The sequence below is a fragment of the Lineus longissimus genome, chromosome 12 (assembly GCF_910592395.1).
Source record: "Lineus longissimus chromosome 12, tnLinLong1.2, whole genome shotgun sequence".
Classification (NCBI taxonomy): domain Eukaryota; kingdom Metazoa; phylum Nemertea; class Pilidiophora; order Heteronemertea; family Lineidae; genus Lineus; species Lineus longissimus.
The window spans coordinates 14,642,379-14,661,114 of record NC_088319.1 but is presented as its reverse complement, the minus strand read 5'-3'; the positions used below and the strand labels follow the sequence as shown (position 1 = coordinate 14,661,114).

The 18,736-nt window shown below is 40.0% G+C and overlaps 1 protein-coding gene across 6 annotated transcripts in view; it reads right to left on the bottom strand.

Moving 5' to 3' along the window:
• LOC135497079 (multiple epidermal growth factor-like domains protein 6) overlaps positions 1-16,823 on the bottom strand; it is a 77,350-nt gene extending 60,527 nt beyond the window's left edge. For all 6 annotated transcript variants that reach the window (XM_064786781.1, XM_064786780.1, XM_064786786.1 and 3 more), the window contains exons 1-3: positions 16,476-16,823; positions 8,916-9,053; positions 8,294-8,403 (exon numbers count right to left, since the gene is read on the bottom strand). In XM_064786781.1, coding sequence (XP_064642851.1) covers positions 8,294-8,403; positions 8,916-9,053; positions 16,476-16,561 — 334 coding nt within the window. In that variant the 5' untranslated portion in view covers positions 16,562-16,823. The remainder of the gene's footprint in view (positions 1-8,293; positions 8,404-8,915; positions 9,054-16,475) is intronic.
• Between the last annotated feature and the right edge of the window lie 1,913 nt (positions 16,824-18,736).

Here is an 18,736-nt window from a genome sequence, read left to right as displayed (position 1 = left end):
TTTGTTTCTTTATGAAGTTGTATCAAGAAGATATCTACTGAGGTAGTCGGAGAAGTGGATTAAGAAATATAGGAAGCGAGAGTGCAGCCCCAACAAAATACGACCTGTCAAGATGATTTTGTTCATGTTTATCAAGAACAAATAACCTGGAGAACCCACTGGTAGAAATATTCCTGGCAAACTGCGTGCTAATGTATATTTTATTACCATGAGCAAAAATTTCATATTTATTCTAAAAACAGCCCCCTCCTGACAACTTTTTTCTCACTCTCGAGCCATTTGTTAGGACTTGTAGAGGAACCAACCGCATCAACAAAGGCTATTTCTATTGAAAATATTGACGCGTTTCATGGTCGCTGTGAAGTCCTCAACAGAAAAAATCATGGTCACACTGAAATGTTTATGTTTCATGGTCAGCTATGTATAACTGTGTATGCAGGAGATGTACATTACATGCACGAAGGATCACTGAAAACTCATTGCAGAAAACATTTTAGAGAGAGTAGAGATTTGGTTATCACTTTCCAATATTTGCTATCAAGACTCAGTGCAATGAGGAAGAACTTTATGTCAGGATTTCAGCCTCTCCCCCAACAAACTACAAAATGCCTGGAACCAACACCCAGCGCTACAAAACCTCCGCAGCAGACGCAGTTGAAACATAGCACGATGTTGGTCATAAAAGTTTAAAAATTATTCAACAACTTCTTTTTAAGTTTGCTTGGTATTATTTCAGTGCACCTATTCAAAAGTTTTCCCCAGACATCCCGGTTTTCTATTTAGGAACATGTTAGTTCAGCTGCTCCCACATCTTTCAACATACTTGCAATGAGTCAATATCTTTATAAACACACGGTACATTACACACATCTTCCTTCTTTTGATGTACCAGACATTTATGAAATTTCCAAAGCCCCAGTCAGTCAACACAAACTTACTCAAACCTCATATACAGTGGAAACTCCCTTCACGGATACCTCTCTTAGCAGGACACCCTCTCAACTATGGACAGAGGTTTGGGGCCAAAATAGGTTGTTTCCATACAATTTGACTTCTGTAATCGGGACACCTCTCTAATAAGGACAGTATGCCAGCCTCAAGGTGTCCTTAATAGAGAGGTTCTACTCTACATTGCTACACAGAAATAGAAACAAATCTGCAGTCAATTGCAGTAAACGTGAGTGGAAGAAAGTGCCCAATGTTTGTACTTCTCGTCTGCCCATCCCTTCTTTTGACGACCCACAATACGGTCAGTTCTACTGATCCTGTTAATATCTACTTTGTTGATTCTTCCATATTGCTATTTGTGCGTCCCATTAACCACTGATTGCTTCTATTCATGCATGTTGATTCTCACACCAATGTCAGCGGAAGACCTGTATTCGCCTTCTGACCAGGGTCGAATCCTCAAAATATCTACTTAAACTCCATACAATATTAGCTAGTTAGCCTAGTATACAGATATTCACTCTGTGTAATGTTAGTAAAGGCATAGTATCTCACTTCCACAAAAAAAGTTGATAACCTGTGAAGGTGACCACACCCATATTGATGCACTATATACCCATACATCTTCAAACCAACCACTCAGTTTGATATTCAGTGCACATTAGTATGATACAGCTTCATATGACAGAGCTAGACTACATGCGGAATACCAAAAATCTCTACGCGGAATGCTAGAATCTGTCAAAGTATTGACAAACGGTTGTCATTCGGCAAAACAGAGTGCCATTTTCGTCCCGCACAAGTCTCTAATATGGCAACAGTGACTGAGATGAGCATCTTACATGTCCTCATGTTCACTTTCTGTCGAATCTCTCCATCCTGTAGCCATTTGGATGACATCTCGTACAGACGACATAAGTGGTTGCATCGGAACTAATAAATGTTGCAATCATAAGCTATTGGCAGATGCCATGTCTCTTAGTCTTGTACCGATGCCACACAAATTGATCCTGCACTTTGGGGAACGGCTTTTTTAAGAAGCTGTGATGGGTTGCACGTCCATAAGGAGCATTCCGGTACAGGAAAGGACTTCAATAATACCACAGAGATACTGAAGTGCCTGACAGCATTTCTAGGTAAATATTTTATACTCCTGTCACAGTGATTTAAATCACACGCTTGCTCGGCGCTTCACCAAACTCACTTACAAGTCACCCTACTGACACAAACACTCCTTTATTGTTAAAACATAAATCCATACAGCATCCCCATAAACCTCAACAACACACAAATCAGGAAATTTTTCAAATCTATCATGCTCTTCAATGATCAACAACACTAAATCAGATTGCCTACAGTATCTTGTCGGAGTGCATGACTTGATGAAGACTAATGTGAATGCGAATTACGTTTCTTCCATTCAAATATTTCAAATTAATCAAGACGTATAGTCCTTAGGCATCAGTAGCTCTTCAAGAAGACATGGATCTTATTTTTGAGATCATATAACCTTGTGTACATGCTTTCATAGTAGTTGAAAACCAACCCATTGTCAAGAACACCTCAAATCTTTGCTTTCTCATACTTAGAAGCAAAGCACTGAAGCACTCTTTAGAAGCTTTTATTGGTGGCTCAATAAGATGAAAGCATCGAATCATGCATGAATGCAATTTAAAGCCAACGTAGAGAAAGGGAAAGCCATTACATGAAGCTGAGTACGAGTCAACAAAATGGCTCAAGTGTGTTGAACACTCCCTCCCACTCCATCTGAAGACATATCGACAAATCAACAATGGGCCATCATCTCGACAGTCTCAAGACAAGATCGCGTCAATGCGCAACTCTCGAGGACCTCTCTCTCCCACAATGCACCACTTAATCGCGATTGTATGTGAGTACAGCACTGCAGGAAGTCTGCGCAAGATCACTTTAGGTTTTGATCCCCTGCTGGCATCTGACAACAGCAGTTCGGCACAAGTATGGAGCACGTGGTATCAGAATCAGCAAAGTAGTATCCTCTTGCAACCAGTTCTTTTTCATTTCTCAAAGCAAAACTATTTCAGCAACAATTGATTCCACTGTAAAACTCTACGAACAGCATGTAAGAAAGTGGACATGGTTGATGAGACCCATACGTCAAGCCCCCTCTCCTACAACTATTTGAATCACATCCCTTGAAAAATGTGTCTTCAACGAGAATGGTAGCAGAAAGGGCCCCCACTTTTGGGAACTATATCATTGAGATTTTTCACAGATCTAAACATGCATGTCCACCTTCAGGGCGAAGAACTGGTCTGGAGTACCCTTCAAACACCAAATTTGCTTTTTCAACAACATCAACCTGTTTGGCGTAACTCTTCTAACAAGTTAGTCTACATAGAAGCAGTGATTTGGAAGGAAACATAACTTCTCCAGGTTGGGTAATCGGGATGTTACCCCTGTCAATTCGCAGATACTACATAACCACTTTCAACTAATCAAAAAACGAAGGTGCCATTCAACCAGACAGCAATCTGTTTTGTTTCCATTATTCGTGTCTTCCTCAAAGATATGAGGATGTTGCTTCACAAAACTCATCCTTTTACCTGGAACACACCGAGACGAAAACCATTAAACAGCCCATTACATTCTTTCATATATATTTTTTTAAAGCAACTATCAATGCGAAACTGACTTCACCTGGACTATGTAAGCTACGACTATTGTATTTTCATTGACAGGGCAATCAAGTGTTTCTGAGAGAACTGGAGCCATTTCTATCATTTTTTCTTTTTCTTCTTAACGTTTTTTTGACGAGTTCTGATGAGTGGTTTACAATAAAAAACTTTGCCACTACCAGGAATGTGGGATCCCCTAAGAAGAGCACCGAGACTTGCAACTTTTTAATTAGATTTCAGGCAAGAGGTACAGAAAGAACTTGACCTAACTGTACCCTCCAGGCCTTGGAAACATGCTTTGAAGATGCTTTAAGTTTTGCTCCAAGGCATGTTCCCTTCCCTCAACAGATAGATATATGATATGGAGTGTGGGCTACCACCAATGTCATATCAATTTAGATGATGTTGGGCTTTGATTTGATGATGATGTTTCGGTCCAGCCGAACCCTCCTAAACAAGTTTTAGAAGGCAAAGCTACAAATGCCTTGTAAACAGACCTCCAATTATTGGCGATTTGAAAAAAAGTCCAGATTTGAGAATACACGTATGTACCAACATCGGTCTTAGGAGAGGCAGAGCTGGAGCAGCAGAAAATGCACCCATAACAAAATGTCAAACATGACTTATAGGATGCACCAGCATTAATCTTACATCTTATACCACCAGCCAATCACTCAAACGCAGATAAAGGGATTTGCCATTTGATACCAAAATCACTTTCAGCAATTCTAGACGATTTGATTCGATCAGATTTTATCGAAGTTTCTATGGCACACGTGCAACCACTCGAGACTCGGACAGATAAGATGACAAATAATCGGGCAATTGATCAGGGGAATGAGTTTTCGTAGAATGGCGACAGTCAATGCGCATGGCATTCAATAATTTGATTGGGTGTACTTCCTACGTAAGCTACCCGCAAAATTCTTCAAGTTGATTTGAAGAATTCCATTCTGAGATGAATGTAAAATGTACTGTCAGTTTGTATAGAGTCTCATGTAAAATGTACATGAATTCTAGTCAAAGTAACCTGGAAGAGGCTTGAAGTGGTTTCAGCTCAACTTTACCAGGCCCCCAACTGATTGATGAACTGTCAGCTCAACATAATCTACAACGACTTTGGCCAACCGAACATGGAACCACCTGGAACCTTTTAGTAATGATCTTCACAGAAAGACAGAATTTGTGATGATTTTAGAGATTATAGTTTCAAAATTGACTAGTTTAAATGTCCCTTCATTTATTGATTAGAAGATTGCTTGAACCCCTTGATCTCTCCTACTAAATCTAAAAGACTTCACAACAAGGGTCGCAGGTGGCTATAAAGTGCCTATAAAGAGGGTTCAAAAGTCTTAATATTGGATCGCCCTTGATGAAAGATTTATTCTGCGAATACAATTCACCGCAGTGAGTTTGGTTCTTGGGCCATGCAGTTACCGCTGAAGTTGAGTCAGTCTTTCAACCAATCAGTTGGAAGAAATTACTTAGACACACTTTGGGGCATCATCCTTCAAATACTATGTCCGACTATGCTGTAATTGATTTATTATTGATCTGATTCAGAATGCCAGAAGAAATTATTTTCTTTGGCAGCTCAATTTGGTTGATTCATCTGAGTCCGTGACGTTACCCACTTGTTACGGCAACATGTTGTATTAGTCACTGTACATTATACATTGCGATCATGTACTGTGATTGGACTCTAAATGGCCATGGCCACAACACAAGCCTCCTCCTATGTCATCCCCTTGATATATTTATCTGGTAACCGTTTGTCTTTCCCGACTGGTAGGCCACTTGAAAGAGTTCTTCAGTCACCATCAGTCCTGATGATAGGTCAAGAATTTGACACTTGCTTCCCTCTTTTGCCCTATTCTGCAGGCCTCTTCTTTCCCTCTCAAACCTTCTGGTTTGTCGGCCGCCTGGTGGTTTGGACTGGATCCTTGCTGGCTTGCTTCTCACTGGGGAGAGTTCTTCAGTTTGAATCATGTCATTGAGAAGGGTGGTCGAGAACTCTGTGATACTTGCCTGTCCCTCTTGCTACCTCCTTCAAGCCTCTTTTAGTAGGGTCAAGAGAGGTTCAAGGTTTTTAACAACTTCCTTGAACTAAAATTTACCCTTTGTCGGCACTGTTGGCAGACAAAATTCAATTTTCAAAGCTGGCTTGTGTTATTGCATGGTTGAAAATGACCCTTTTGCAAACAACACTTCATGGGGTATCACTTCCCAGTTGGCAGCAAAGGCTCCAAGTTGTGTGTTCTTCTTGAGTTTGTGTCAGCAAACGCCTGACACAAGCACTTCTCTGAATGACCTTGATATTGGTGTGCGACTCCAGCCAAATGTAACTGACGAGTTGTCTGTTTAATTCAGAATTGGGCCTAACGACGGGACATCGGGACCACCTTTCCCCCTCGCTGGAGATGTGGCCAGGCGATTTCCACTTTGCAATAGGAAGGCCAAAGTTCCAATGTTTGCAGGTAAACCCTGCTTGCTGATGCAACCACTCTGTTGTGTTTCAGATAATCATGCCAACAACAGGAACTTCAGAACCAACTGACCACAGTCTGGCTTCACTTACAAAGATGTTACTTGTAGAGGAACAGGATTTCCATCAAGTTATAAAAGTGATGATATTCTCTCGTGATGAGCGGAGGTCATCTCAAAGATATGGCAGGCATGAAAGTTGGAAGAAGCAGGAGTAACTGAAAGCAACATATCACTGAGAGCAGATAGAAACTGATCTGGAGTCATCTCCCAGCTGAAATATTGGAGAATGAAAGTTGAAATAAGCTGAGACAACTCATAGAATCAACAATTGAACACAAATGTACAATACCAGGGAGGCATAATCGATACTGAAGCAATTCAAATGCAAACAGCCGTGGCAAAGGCCGACCTTGAATCAATGTCTTTATATTTCAGCATCAACTTTATGTTGTCGTTGTCCTTCAAGACATATCAATTAGACTATCAATTTTCCAGTGCGAGTATGATCCAGTGATGTCGATTTCAATCGTGATCTTGATCAATTCAATAAGTATCAATTTCACTTTCAATTTTCTATGATTTCTTTACAAGTCTCCGGACAGCGCTTATGATTTTCTTGCATCGTCTCCGATATTTGATTTACATCGCAAAACTGCCAAATAAGGATGAACATAATAACGCTAAATTGACATCAATTAGAAGGAGGCTTGGCACCGCAGAAAATGGATGGGCGAAATTGATTGGTTTATTTAGATGCGACTTCGTAATTGTCTGAGATATGGTTAACGATGGAAAGGAACGTACAATTGACAGAGAAGATGCAGTGATTCAATTTCGGGGATTATATCACTATCTGCGAAGATGATTTAAGCTCCACTGCGGCAATGCCAGTTTAAGAGTTTAGGGAGTATACCAGGACCATCCAGGAATCGTACCCGGGAGGGTGTTTCCGTTGCGTCACTCTGACAGCCCCAGGGGATCTCAAAGCAGACAATGGGTTTAAAACAAAATGGAAATCAGACCTTCCAGTGACACAGACCAGACGACCAATGGGTCCGCTCAACCAAATAAGGGTGCCTCCAAGACATGCGACAAGAATTCTCGGCATTTCAAGAATTTCATTACATTTAGTTGAGAACTTCTTCGGCAGAGTTGTTCTTTTCCAAAATGTTGATTAGGAAAGTTATTATGCCAAGAAAGTGTATTCTTACCAAAAACAATATTATCCTGTGTGCAAGGATTACATCTAGACAAGATAAGACTTTTGACCAGGTCAGACATATAAAAATATTTTGGACATAGACATTTTTTCATCTTTTTCATTCGTTCAAAATTCTAAAAAACTTTCGAAGTCCAAAAAAGATGACGTCTCTTCATTTTGTGAAAAAAAAATTTGGACTTAGAAATTTTTTCATCATTCAGAGTTGGTTAGGGTTAGGGTCATAAGTTCCAAATCATTTCTAAACATTTCAAAAAAACTAAATTTCTTAAATTCTTGTTCAGTGATGGGCATCTTTCAACAAGACCCTTAAAACATGCTTCATTAGGTCAACGCTTTAGGCCTATACATTTGGAACAAATCACCAATGCTTATGTGAAGGAAGTATTCTTATAGAGCTAACTTGCAGTTACCGGTACAGTTGTGCATGTCTGTGTGTTTGAGGTAAACTTGGAGTGAAAAATGTTTTTTTAGGAAAAAACTACTGTAAAAAAACAACTCCCAACTTAAAATTGAATGAAATATACGAGTTCTTCAAATTCTTCAAATTCTTTCGTACACTTGAGAATTGACTGTTATGTTCGTTGATGAGAGCCATAAAAGTGTCTACCTATCTCATTAATAACATTGCTGGCTGACTTGATTTTTGTAGGGTCAGCAAATAGGTAGAATGAAGAGACAATCTAATTGAATGTGTGGAATGTTAACACATTGATTGATGTGTATTTATTCCGCTAACTGAGCTACATGTATGCACTAAATACATTTTTTCTTCAAAATGAAGATCTGCTGGATCTGACAATCATGAATTTGACTACAACTCGCATCAACAATCACATGATGACCGTCTGCTACATCACGCCAGCTTCCAACGTTACGGGACTCCTTCACAGTGCAAAATTCCTGTATCTTATAACGAACGAGTGGGGTACAGGGTTAAGATCGAATGCAGCATGAATTGATGAATGTGAATTCAACTTACTGTACTGACACCCTCCTTCTCCATTGAGTTGTTTCCAACCTTGACAACATCTATACTTTGTCTGATAAGTCCTGTGAAATGTTTGTCTATACGTCGTGTAGTATCGCGTTCTGAAGAGAAAGAATCAGATATGTCAACTAAAGCAAGACACTTCACTGTTGCATCTGATGCTTTTTGGAATTTGGCATTTGATATCAAGCACAAAAGCCTTATAGAACACTGACAGCGCCATTGAGTCTGAAACGTCATTGGAACGTTTCAACAAGGGTTAACAAGGATTAGGAATAGGATTTAAGTACATGTATGGGTTAGCCAAGGGTTAACCACACACACAGGTGAAATAGTTCAACTTATTTTCAACATGATTAAAAACCAATTATCATGTGTAATTATCTTGTTACAGATAAAAAGATAGCATGACCCCTTGATATTGATCAGCGATTGAGTGAAAATGATAAAATGGCTTAGGTTTTAACACAGTTATCTTTGTTGAAGGCTATCGAATAATTTGGTAAAAGAGATACAGATTTCAAGTGAGCAACTTGGGCATGAGATATGTTGGTTTTCAAAGCAGTGATGTCACAAATAAAGTTCTGGTCGTGTGTAAGGAGATGGATCTTACCTTCTTTCGTATCCTACACACCAATTATTCATATAACCACAATTTGGCTTCCAGACTTTGACCAACTGTGTAAATGCTCGAACACACGGTCGTCGCACACCGACCATCTCAATCTCTTGAAACGGACAAACATTTGGCCTGAAAAATGGAGTGAGATGGTTTGAATGACAGAGGTGTGGATGCTGAAAAGGAAAGGAATAAAACTATGTCAAAATGCCCCCAAAATAGGACTGTAACCGGCCTGGATGACTTAAGGACCACAAAGGTCCTTTTCGTTGTCAATAACCGTTCAATACTGCAATGGTGAAGATGAAGAATTCATTTAATAGGTTTTCAATAGTCCTTCAATTGTAAAAGTCTTGAGACTTAGCAAAAGCCAGCATTAGATCAGCTAAGCATTCTCTCCTTCAGCAAATTTATTTTACAATAGTAACTTCAGTACTTAATGCTGGTGTTGGTGCTAACACCAGTGGGGCAACAGAGCCTAGGTGGCTAAGGAGTCATTCAGCAATCTCCATTCATGTTGCTTACTCTTTGCACTCAAGATCTGGCACCACTTGCTACTGCTTAAGAACAATAAGCAAGTGCCAATGAAATAGATGGCAGAAATCTCTCTGTGCTAAACCCAGCAAGAAACGTAACCCTCATTTATCATGCAACATATTGCCCTATCCACATCCTCCAAAATGTATGTATGTTTTTCCAACATATTTTATGCATATCGCTTCTTTCATTACGCAAGAAGAAAAAACCCAAGTGGTGTACTGGATTTAGATGAAAAGACTTCATAAATGTATGATATGTTTGTGCGTTTAGGGACAAATTATGAAAATAAAATGAATGCTACAATGAGAATATGTCTATATGATTAGTTATTTGTTGGAAGGTTTGAGACAGGGCATGTAATTAGCACAACATTAGCTATACAGTACATCGAAACTAATCACGCTTATACCCGGAATATGTTTAGTGTTGAATCAAAGAGAACCCTGCTGTAACTATGTATATTAGTCACAGATGGCCAATTTAACCTCCTGCCTCTATTCTCCCTTTAAGGGGCTCTTCAAACGAGATATTTCTGTTGCTTTGAAGAAGAAGTTGCTGCTTGAAGGAGTATCATCAGGGAATTCATTCCACTTGTTCAGCTTCTGTTTTATCAAGTTAGAAAGTCTGTCTGGAGGTAGGTAACCATGATCAGTGATGTAGCTCTATAACTAGATCCACATGTTCAGTTGATTACCTGAAAGCCATAACATCGCCACAACAAGGCAAATAGCAAATTATCAGGCCGCTGCTTTTGATATTGGGTTCACATACAGTCAAAACAATAAGGCAATTGTCAATTTCAACAAAAAGACTTGGGACCACTTTGAAAAATATCCACTTTTAGACTATTTCTCCCACAAAAGTCCCAGACAGGAAGCAGAAAATACCCATTTTTCCTTAAAAATGTAACCTTGCATGTGGCCCCCTTTGTAACCCGAGCTGAGAGGCTAGTCATGGTTATCTAGTCTACCCCTTACAATTTCGATAGATTTCTATCATATCCATCAATAATCAAAATCCTTTTCCAGTTGAGTGCAGTCCGGGACCAAGAACAATGTACATGCCATTAGCACTCCACAGTTCTAGATCATATCTTTTGAACTGTGTGAGAGAGTGCATGCCAATCTTCTGGATCAAAATTCTGAGGAGCCACCCAGAGTAGGTAAACAACATCTTGGTTCTGCCAACTGATGTCAGGAGAAAGAACAGGCATGGCCAGCGCGAGCAGCAGCTCCCAGACAACTTAGAGGAGAAAATAGGGTCGAGAAAATAAGCAGCGACTCCAGGACAACTTAGAGGAGAAAATGGCCTAAAGTGAGCGACAAAGACAGACAACTCATAGGTGAAAATGGCGTTAGTGAGACACAAATACCAGACAACTTAGAGGAAGTGAGCGCTCCTAGATGACTGAGTTGAGAACATAACACTTAAAATGCATGGCCTAAGTGAGCAGAACTCTCAAACAACTTGCACAACCTTACCAGATCATTGCAGCCATTTTCAAAATCAGATTACATTGATACCTTTGATACAGCCGCAGGAATGTGTAAGATGGTCAAATCATGCAAGAAGGTGTAAATATTTATCTGTATTGCGCTAGTTCTTACAAGTTACTAGCAGAGTTATGATGTAGTAACATTTTACATCATTTTGTTGCAGCCATTCATCCCTGGTCATCCTTCAAAAGCTATCAGAGTATTGTGCACAGTAATGGGGCCATTAACACGCACAGACAGAGGCTTGATGAGATCTGATAAAATCAAAGCCTATTGTACAGGTGCTCCTCAGCCAAATTGAACCCTTCGACACACTTTTTTCAATCGAATCAGGAACGACAAGATTTTTTCAACGCCCATACTTTTAAAAGAAATTCCTTCTCACTTTAATTCACAAAAGTGGATTAAATGAGATTTTCACGTAGACCCATTATCTACAATATTATAGCATGTATTGTTTTCCATAAATCTGGATCAATATGACAAGAAATTATGAACACTCAGTTTAGTCAACACAATGACTAGCTTTAGATTGGATTAACTCTCCTAATCCTCTGTTTAAGTTTTGAAGCACATAAACATGATTAAAATGTATATTTTATTCGAGATTTAGCTTTAGTTTCAACCTGGTTGTGATTAATAAACCTTTCTTAGATCAGTTAGATCTGAAAATTTCAAATTAATACCAACTAATACATATGTGACCCGCTCTACCAAAACTAGGCGCTTGTCGCATCTGAACTCGACAGGTTGATACGGACTTGTTGTTCATTTCCCTATTGTAGATCTTTTGTGAAATCTATTACAAACTGATTTGGTCACATTTCACAAAAGGTCTACAATAGGGAAATGAACAACAAGTCCGTATCAACCTGTCAAGTTCAGATGCGACAAGCGCCTAGTTTTGGTAGAGCGAGTCACATATAGTCCTCTTGCTCTGTCAGGATATAAAATACTTCGAAGCCAATCGTACAAAACATTTTTGATGACTATCAGAATGCTCCTTTGACATTTCGAAAGAAAGATAGCACAATAATCAAGTACCTGCGTGAACTCTTTCAATATAATAATTACAATTTACAGGAATAAGGTCAACTTTTCTGCACAGGGGACCAAGAATTTCCAGTTGGCAATCGATCATGAGTGTCAATGGCCCCAGGTATTTCAAATGTATTGACTTCAAAGAAAGTCGAAGCTTGGAATTCTATGATGTTGATGGTGACGTTGCTGCTTTTTGGAGATTGCTAAAGAGCACGTGAAGCCTCTTTGTTTCTACTTCAGAGGGAAATATGTGACTCCTGCAGTTTCTTTCAAATATGATGTGCAATTTTTCTTAGGCCATTTCAACACCTTAAATTCTAATATATCCCTCACTAGAATAGCAGACATTTCATCACACCAAGAGTATTTCCCGTTGCTTCAGTTCAAGCAACCTCAGTTCAGCAAGGACGCAAGAAACCTAAGATTCACCACAGAGTTTATTCACACTTATACATGTAGAATGACTTTGCTAACTAATCATATCAATCATTTTGGTTGGTTTTTAGTCTGGCAACAAAATACCCTCAACATATCGCAATTTCTTTCAATGAAACTTGATTCTTTATTAAGGATACCTTTCTAAAGACCAAGGGGTTCTCAAAGATCATTACAAACTCTAGTTTGACTAATGTAAGACCGGTTCTGAATACTCAATTAGCTTTTCTTTCGATTTTGATAGTACTTATCAACCAGTCTTACATTGATGAAAGTTGAGTATGTAAGTTATGGTAAAGGTCATTCTACAATTACAGACATTCTTGTACACAAAATGCCTCACATGACATGGTTCATGGGTCCTCTTTGGCTAAATGTTTCGCAAAGGCCTCAGCAGATTGTTAAAGATAAGTTCAAGATATGGCTGAGTAACTTTAACAGATACAAAATACCTTAAAGCTTTCCACATTTACAGGTTCTTATGAGAAGTTCAATACTGGCCATCAAAGGCCAGTCCATGAAGTTTTTGCCTGGCTTGTAATTTTTAACAAGCTATTTCTGGGAGACACTGTACCTAGTAATTATTCTCTTTGGCAAAAAAGTTCCCTTTGAAGAAATATAGGGCAAATCATACAGGCATGATCTGGTGAACTTACGAATGGGACAGTGTAACGTCTGTTTATGATGTTTGCAAGGACAGTAGAAAGAAGTGTCACCAAATTCTAGACCCACAGTTTAAAGATGTCACCAAATTCTGAAGACAGAGTTTAAAGATATCACCAAATTCTGGAGCCAGATTTAGAAGTACCTTTTTAACTCATTTAGCATTTGCCAGACTTGACAATCATGTTCACTCATGAAATGCTATCTCCAGAAAATGCAGTTATATATATGTTTGCTGAAACATGATCTTGGATATTATTGAAGTGTTGCTAACAAATATGTTGTTGTAACTTAAGAGACTTCACCTTTCATATTCTTTGTTTTATTGTTGAAACTGATACCTGTTTCTTGTTTACTATAGCTGCAGTTTGACATACAGCTATTTCAGCAGGCAGAGGAAAGTATTTGACCTAAGGGTACTAGGGCCAAATGAGCTGACAATAACATGCTAATTTAATGAGAATATTTCAAAATGAAGAACTGCACCATCCAGCAGCTGTCAAAAACTCACTTATGGGACAGGCCCAACATTTGTCCAATGGGAACATTGACAATCACAGTTGCAATTATGGTCCCGGTGTGATCCTGTGTACAGCAGACTAGGGGCTGTCGGGGGGGGGGGGGGGGGGGAATAAGGGCATACAACAAAATATTTCCTCCTTTACACCAGAGTTTAATGCAAATTATGGTGTCTATTGACTAATCACTATTAGGTTCTACACACAAGGACCCTAATTAAAAGCCACTAGAGTGTCCTTTTCCTGAGCAAATCATGCAATTAGTATGACTAACTTCATCAACAATTTAGATAGTATGCAATATTGTTTACTGCACACATTAAGGATATCAATAACGCATAATCGCGGGATGTTCACACCAGATCAAACCTTATATAGTTGTTACCAGTTTTATTCCCGACAAGGTGACAGAAACATGACTTTTGCGACACCAATCCAATGATGTTTGGAATTGCTGGCGTCAGAAACTCCCAGCACCCAAACGTGTCCTCCACAAAATTGCTTAATACAAGTAAGGTTCCAATAGGTCAACCAGTTTAAGGTGATGAAGGGCAACTGGCCAGGTATACACTGCCTACTGCCTACTTAATACTACCAAATTTATTAGTCAACAAAAATCGAGACTGTCTCGAGGCAACTAGGACTGGCTGATTGCCAGTCCTAGTTGATAACCTGGGGTGTTTAAGTAAAAGTTGATGGCCAATCTTAAGTAAGTTGTCTTGAGTAAGTAAGTTGTATTGTATTCGACTTGCAAAACTTCATCGAAAATGGTTTACAACACAAAACAGGTAAGCCACTTAAAAAATCTTCAGCAAACCTGTGTTTGTCACTCTTTCCCCCAGCACTGATTATAGGCCAGGCAAATGTCTTCGGAAAAGCAGGACTTTATCTGGACAATTTGTTGGCCCAGGAACCTAGCCCAGACAATGGTTTATTCAACAGACTAACTAAACATTTCAGGATAAATTGGTCATTGTGAATCCTTTTCGGGCCAGTTTTAAAAGCATGTAACTAGCCTCAGTACTGCAAAGAAATGGCTATTAGGCCCTATTCGTATTCCCAACATCTCATCTACACCTGGCTTGAATTGCCGCATCAAATGTTAGCAAGGTAGCCTACATGGAAGAGATCCGACACCAGACTCTAATTCAATAAATTACATACCACAGCAAGGGGCGAAGGCAAAGCAAATACATTATTTCTTAGACTGCACCTTCTGTCACTGCCCGAAGATACAACATTTCAGCATCAACTAAAACTATATACCTAGTTTCATGCTGAATTCTGAAAGACGGTCAAAACTGTGTCTTACAATGAGGCATCTCCTCTCCCTTGGACCCTTGCATCTGCCCATGATTAAGGCCCATCAAATGCAATGAGTTCTTATTGCACAATCTACATGAATGACAATAAGACAGTTTCTCTATTTTGTCAAATCTGTCCTTCTAAAGTGAGACATCCGTATATACATCATTACATATTGTACAACTTAAATGACTGATAATTACTGCCCCATGAAAGATTTAATGAGATGATTGCACACGAAGAGAGGACATATCGCCCACACATCCAATGTTCTTCAACAGAATGATCTTGAAAACCCATTGTCAAAAAAAGTAATTGCATTTTTATTCATGTCTAATGTCTACTGTCCGGCAGCAGGAAGCGGATTTTAACCACATGTGATGCAAGTGTTGTCATGTATGTTTTACCCACCCTAGGGAACAACACGTTTTCATTTTGATATTCATTTTGATATAAACTCTTAGAAGGCGACTTCTGACACCTTACCCCACTGATAAATTAACCCTTGATGATCCACAAGGCTGATTAACCCTTAGAGGGAGGGAGGTACCATACACATATTGATACTTGCATAAAGCATGGGGTGTTAGAATCAGTCAGCTTCAAGTGAATACTATATCATACACAGTAAGTGGACAGGGTCATGTTTAATCTAGCGGTAAATATTTGTCAAACATGCAAAAATATTTTCAATGCACAGTGAGAAATGAGAGACCCCTATTGGCAGTTTCATGTAGCTCAATTTGACCTATCTGGTTCCTGTCTATCATCTCCCTTTAACACCCTAAACTATTCTTGGAATGCTTCTGCCACACTGTCCTAGAAATTCCACTTGACAATAAATAATTAGATAACTTATAGGACACAAGAAAATGAAAACAATATATGATATTGGTGTTTAATGTTACGTTTGGCCTATTGATAACTCGCTCCAGACAGAATAAAAACTAAAGGATCATCACTAAATGTGATCTTTTTCAAGTTTGAAATGCTTCAAGCTTATATATATTCACACCCATAGGAAAGTCCTGTACCTATCCCAAAAGCTATACGTAGTATACAGCAGGACGCACAATGAGTTTGGTTTGCCAAGCCTGTCGACTTGGTAATACAGCATCACATCTTGACCACCAAAGTTTTTGCATTCCCGGCTGTGTTCGACTAAGAGGGAGAATTAGACAATGAGTTCAGGGTGCAGACAGATCGAATGGCACCACACAGGAACGAGAGAAATCGTGATATATGTAGAACATGAGAAAGAAAGCTGTCACTCAACAACCCGACACGTGCGTTGGATCCCCAAGCCCTTACCTCCCCACTCCCACCCCAACCCATCTCCCCCTGGCATAGACCCTGGAACCAGGTATCCCCTTCTTACAGGGACACGAATATACAGTGCAAATAATTGATAATTTGCATGGAAAAGTTACCCCGATAAGAGACAAGGGCGCTCCAGTAAAAAGACACCATGGGATGGATACCCTCCAGTTACCGGTATCGAGGTCCACCCAAAAAGCCCGGGAAAAGCTGGTAACGAAACGCCTGGTCATACTTACATTCCAGCCTGTAAATCCGCAGCAAAATTAGTCCCTAATTTCATCCAAAGGATGATGGTCGATACAATAAATCCTAGCGAAGTCATGATTGTGCAGTTATGAACACGACAGGCGAAAAGAAAATCAGGCCCAAGTTTCAGAGAACTTTCGCTGGGCCGACGCAACTATCAAAATCCCAATCCGAATTCAGCTCCTAAAGAAAAGATGTCAAGAAAGCGTGTACATCCAATTTCTAAGCGCGGCAAAAGTGCATATCCCGAATGAATTGATATAGCACAAGTTTCAATAGATCCGCTAGCTATTTGAAAGGTTTATGCGAAGAATTTCGGTTGAATTCAACCTTCCTGTACTGTGCGGAACTTCATAATGATTGCGACTTTCGACGTCGGACGTTTTATGCGTTGCGATTGGCTAACATTTCCGGGGTCAGGGGTTAATGGCTTGTCGTCTGCTCGTGTTGTGCGGGCGATCTTTATCGATTTGTGTCTAAATATGGGTGACACTGGTGATCTTCCTGTTGCAGAAGAATTATCATGATTTCAAGCTTTGAAGATGGAGCCGATCTTCGCGGCGTTTATTCGTCTTATCAATATGCTTTCTAAGTTTAATAGATGTTGTTTGGTGCCTTAAAAGAAAACTCTCTACTGCTGTTTTAATGACTAGGGGCAAAATCTGGTCTAAGTAGCAAAATGGAGGGCAAGACCAGACCTACCCTGTTGATCTAAACCCCTCACAGGTTTTTCCCGCGCTTTTTGGCAGTGGCCTGGACGGACGATGGGTTATACGACGTGTTTGCTTCAACAAATCCAGCAACGAGTCGACCAACTGCAGTCGCACCCTGGGGCTTTCTGAGTGTACAGTTCCGTCCTGAAGAAACACCCCGTGCCGTGCGAACCATTAGTTTCAATCACGCCTAAAGTGCATCAAACCCAGCCACCCACACCGCGCATCTGTCCTCTTCTTCAACATGTGATATTACTTCTGGACATGGAACTATTTTCAAAGAAAGACTTCTGGTCAGTACTGTGGGACAATTTCAAAGACAAACATCTCCATCAGACGTTACTTCTGAAAAGCTGACAACTGTTTTAAAATTGTCGAAATTCTCGTGTACTGGAACATGCACTGAGAACTACATGTAGCCCTTCACTGTTGTTAAACGGATGTTCGGACATTTTTTACTTTTTCTTCTGGACAGTACTATATAGTTTGAAGCAATTTCTCCATCAGACGTTTCTTCAGGCCAGCTTACGTTTGGTCTGACTGCATTAACCCTGACGAAGTTTGGAGACTGGCTGGATACAAGACATTTCCTTGCGTTGCTTTCTCAGGGATTTATGGCTAGAGAGACTCGTATGACCATAGATTACGAGCATATGCAATACAGCAGTTATGAATCCATTCTTTCGCAATACAGACAAGAGTACAGAAGGTTGCGATGTTAGAATCTTGATTGTCCACAGGGCCGGTGCAGAATAGGATAGAAGGTCCAGAGAACAAAGGATTCTATTATGCGCTTTTCATATCTGAGGTATTGACTGTCATGGCTTCTATAGAACCCCTCGGCGGACTTTACTGTCCAATGTTGGGAGGATTCAAATAAGATCACCAAACTATTAAAACAGATACGAAGATGCCCCCATTCCGATGAAATCGTGGTGTCCATGACCCGGGGCCTTGACAGGGAGGGCGTTCGCAGTACAGATGTGTCCGTTTATGAAGAGTGGATTCCTATCGCGAAGGACCTGGTGAGATTAACTCATGTGGTCACAATCTATGGACAAAACGACGACGAAAATTCGGCATATGGTGTCGCCATCTTCACTGGAAAAGTAGAACTGATGTGACAGCCGCTAATTGATTAGGGCGGGTTCATGATTTCTTCAGCATGACTGTAGATGTAACCATCAATAATTAGACAAGACTGATTTAACAAGACTTCACTCTGTATAGTAACCCCAGGTATATGGCACGCCTTAACCCGCCGGTCAAAGGGGTAATCCTTCATGGCCCGGTGGTTGGTGCGTTGGCGCGTTGGTCCCAGAGAGGAAGTTAAGCAACGTTGCGCGCGGTCAACCTTTGGATCGGTGAGCGGCACGTACAATACACACTCTATGTCACTGTCCTTTTGGACCGCTGTGCGAAAAAATACTGAGCCGATTTTTTCAGCGTTTTTTCTTTGACTCTTTATGAGATGCCATTAGATGCTTCTGGTACATGTAAAGCGTTTTAAGTGCATTACCAAATAGTATTTCGACCAC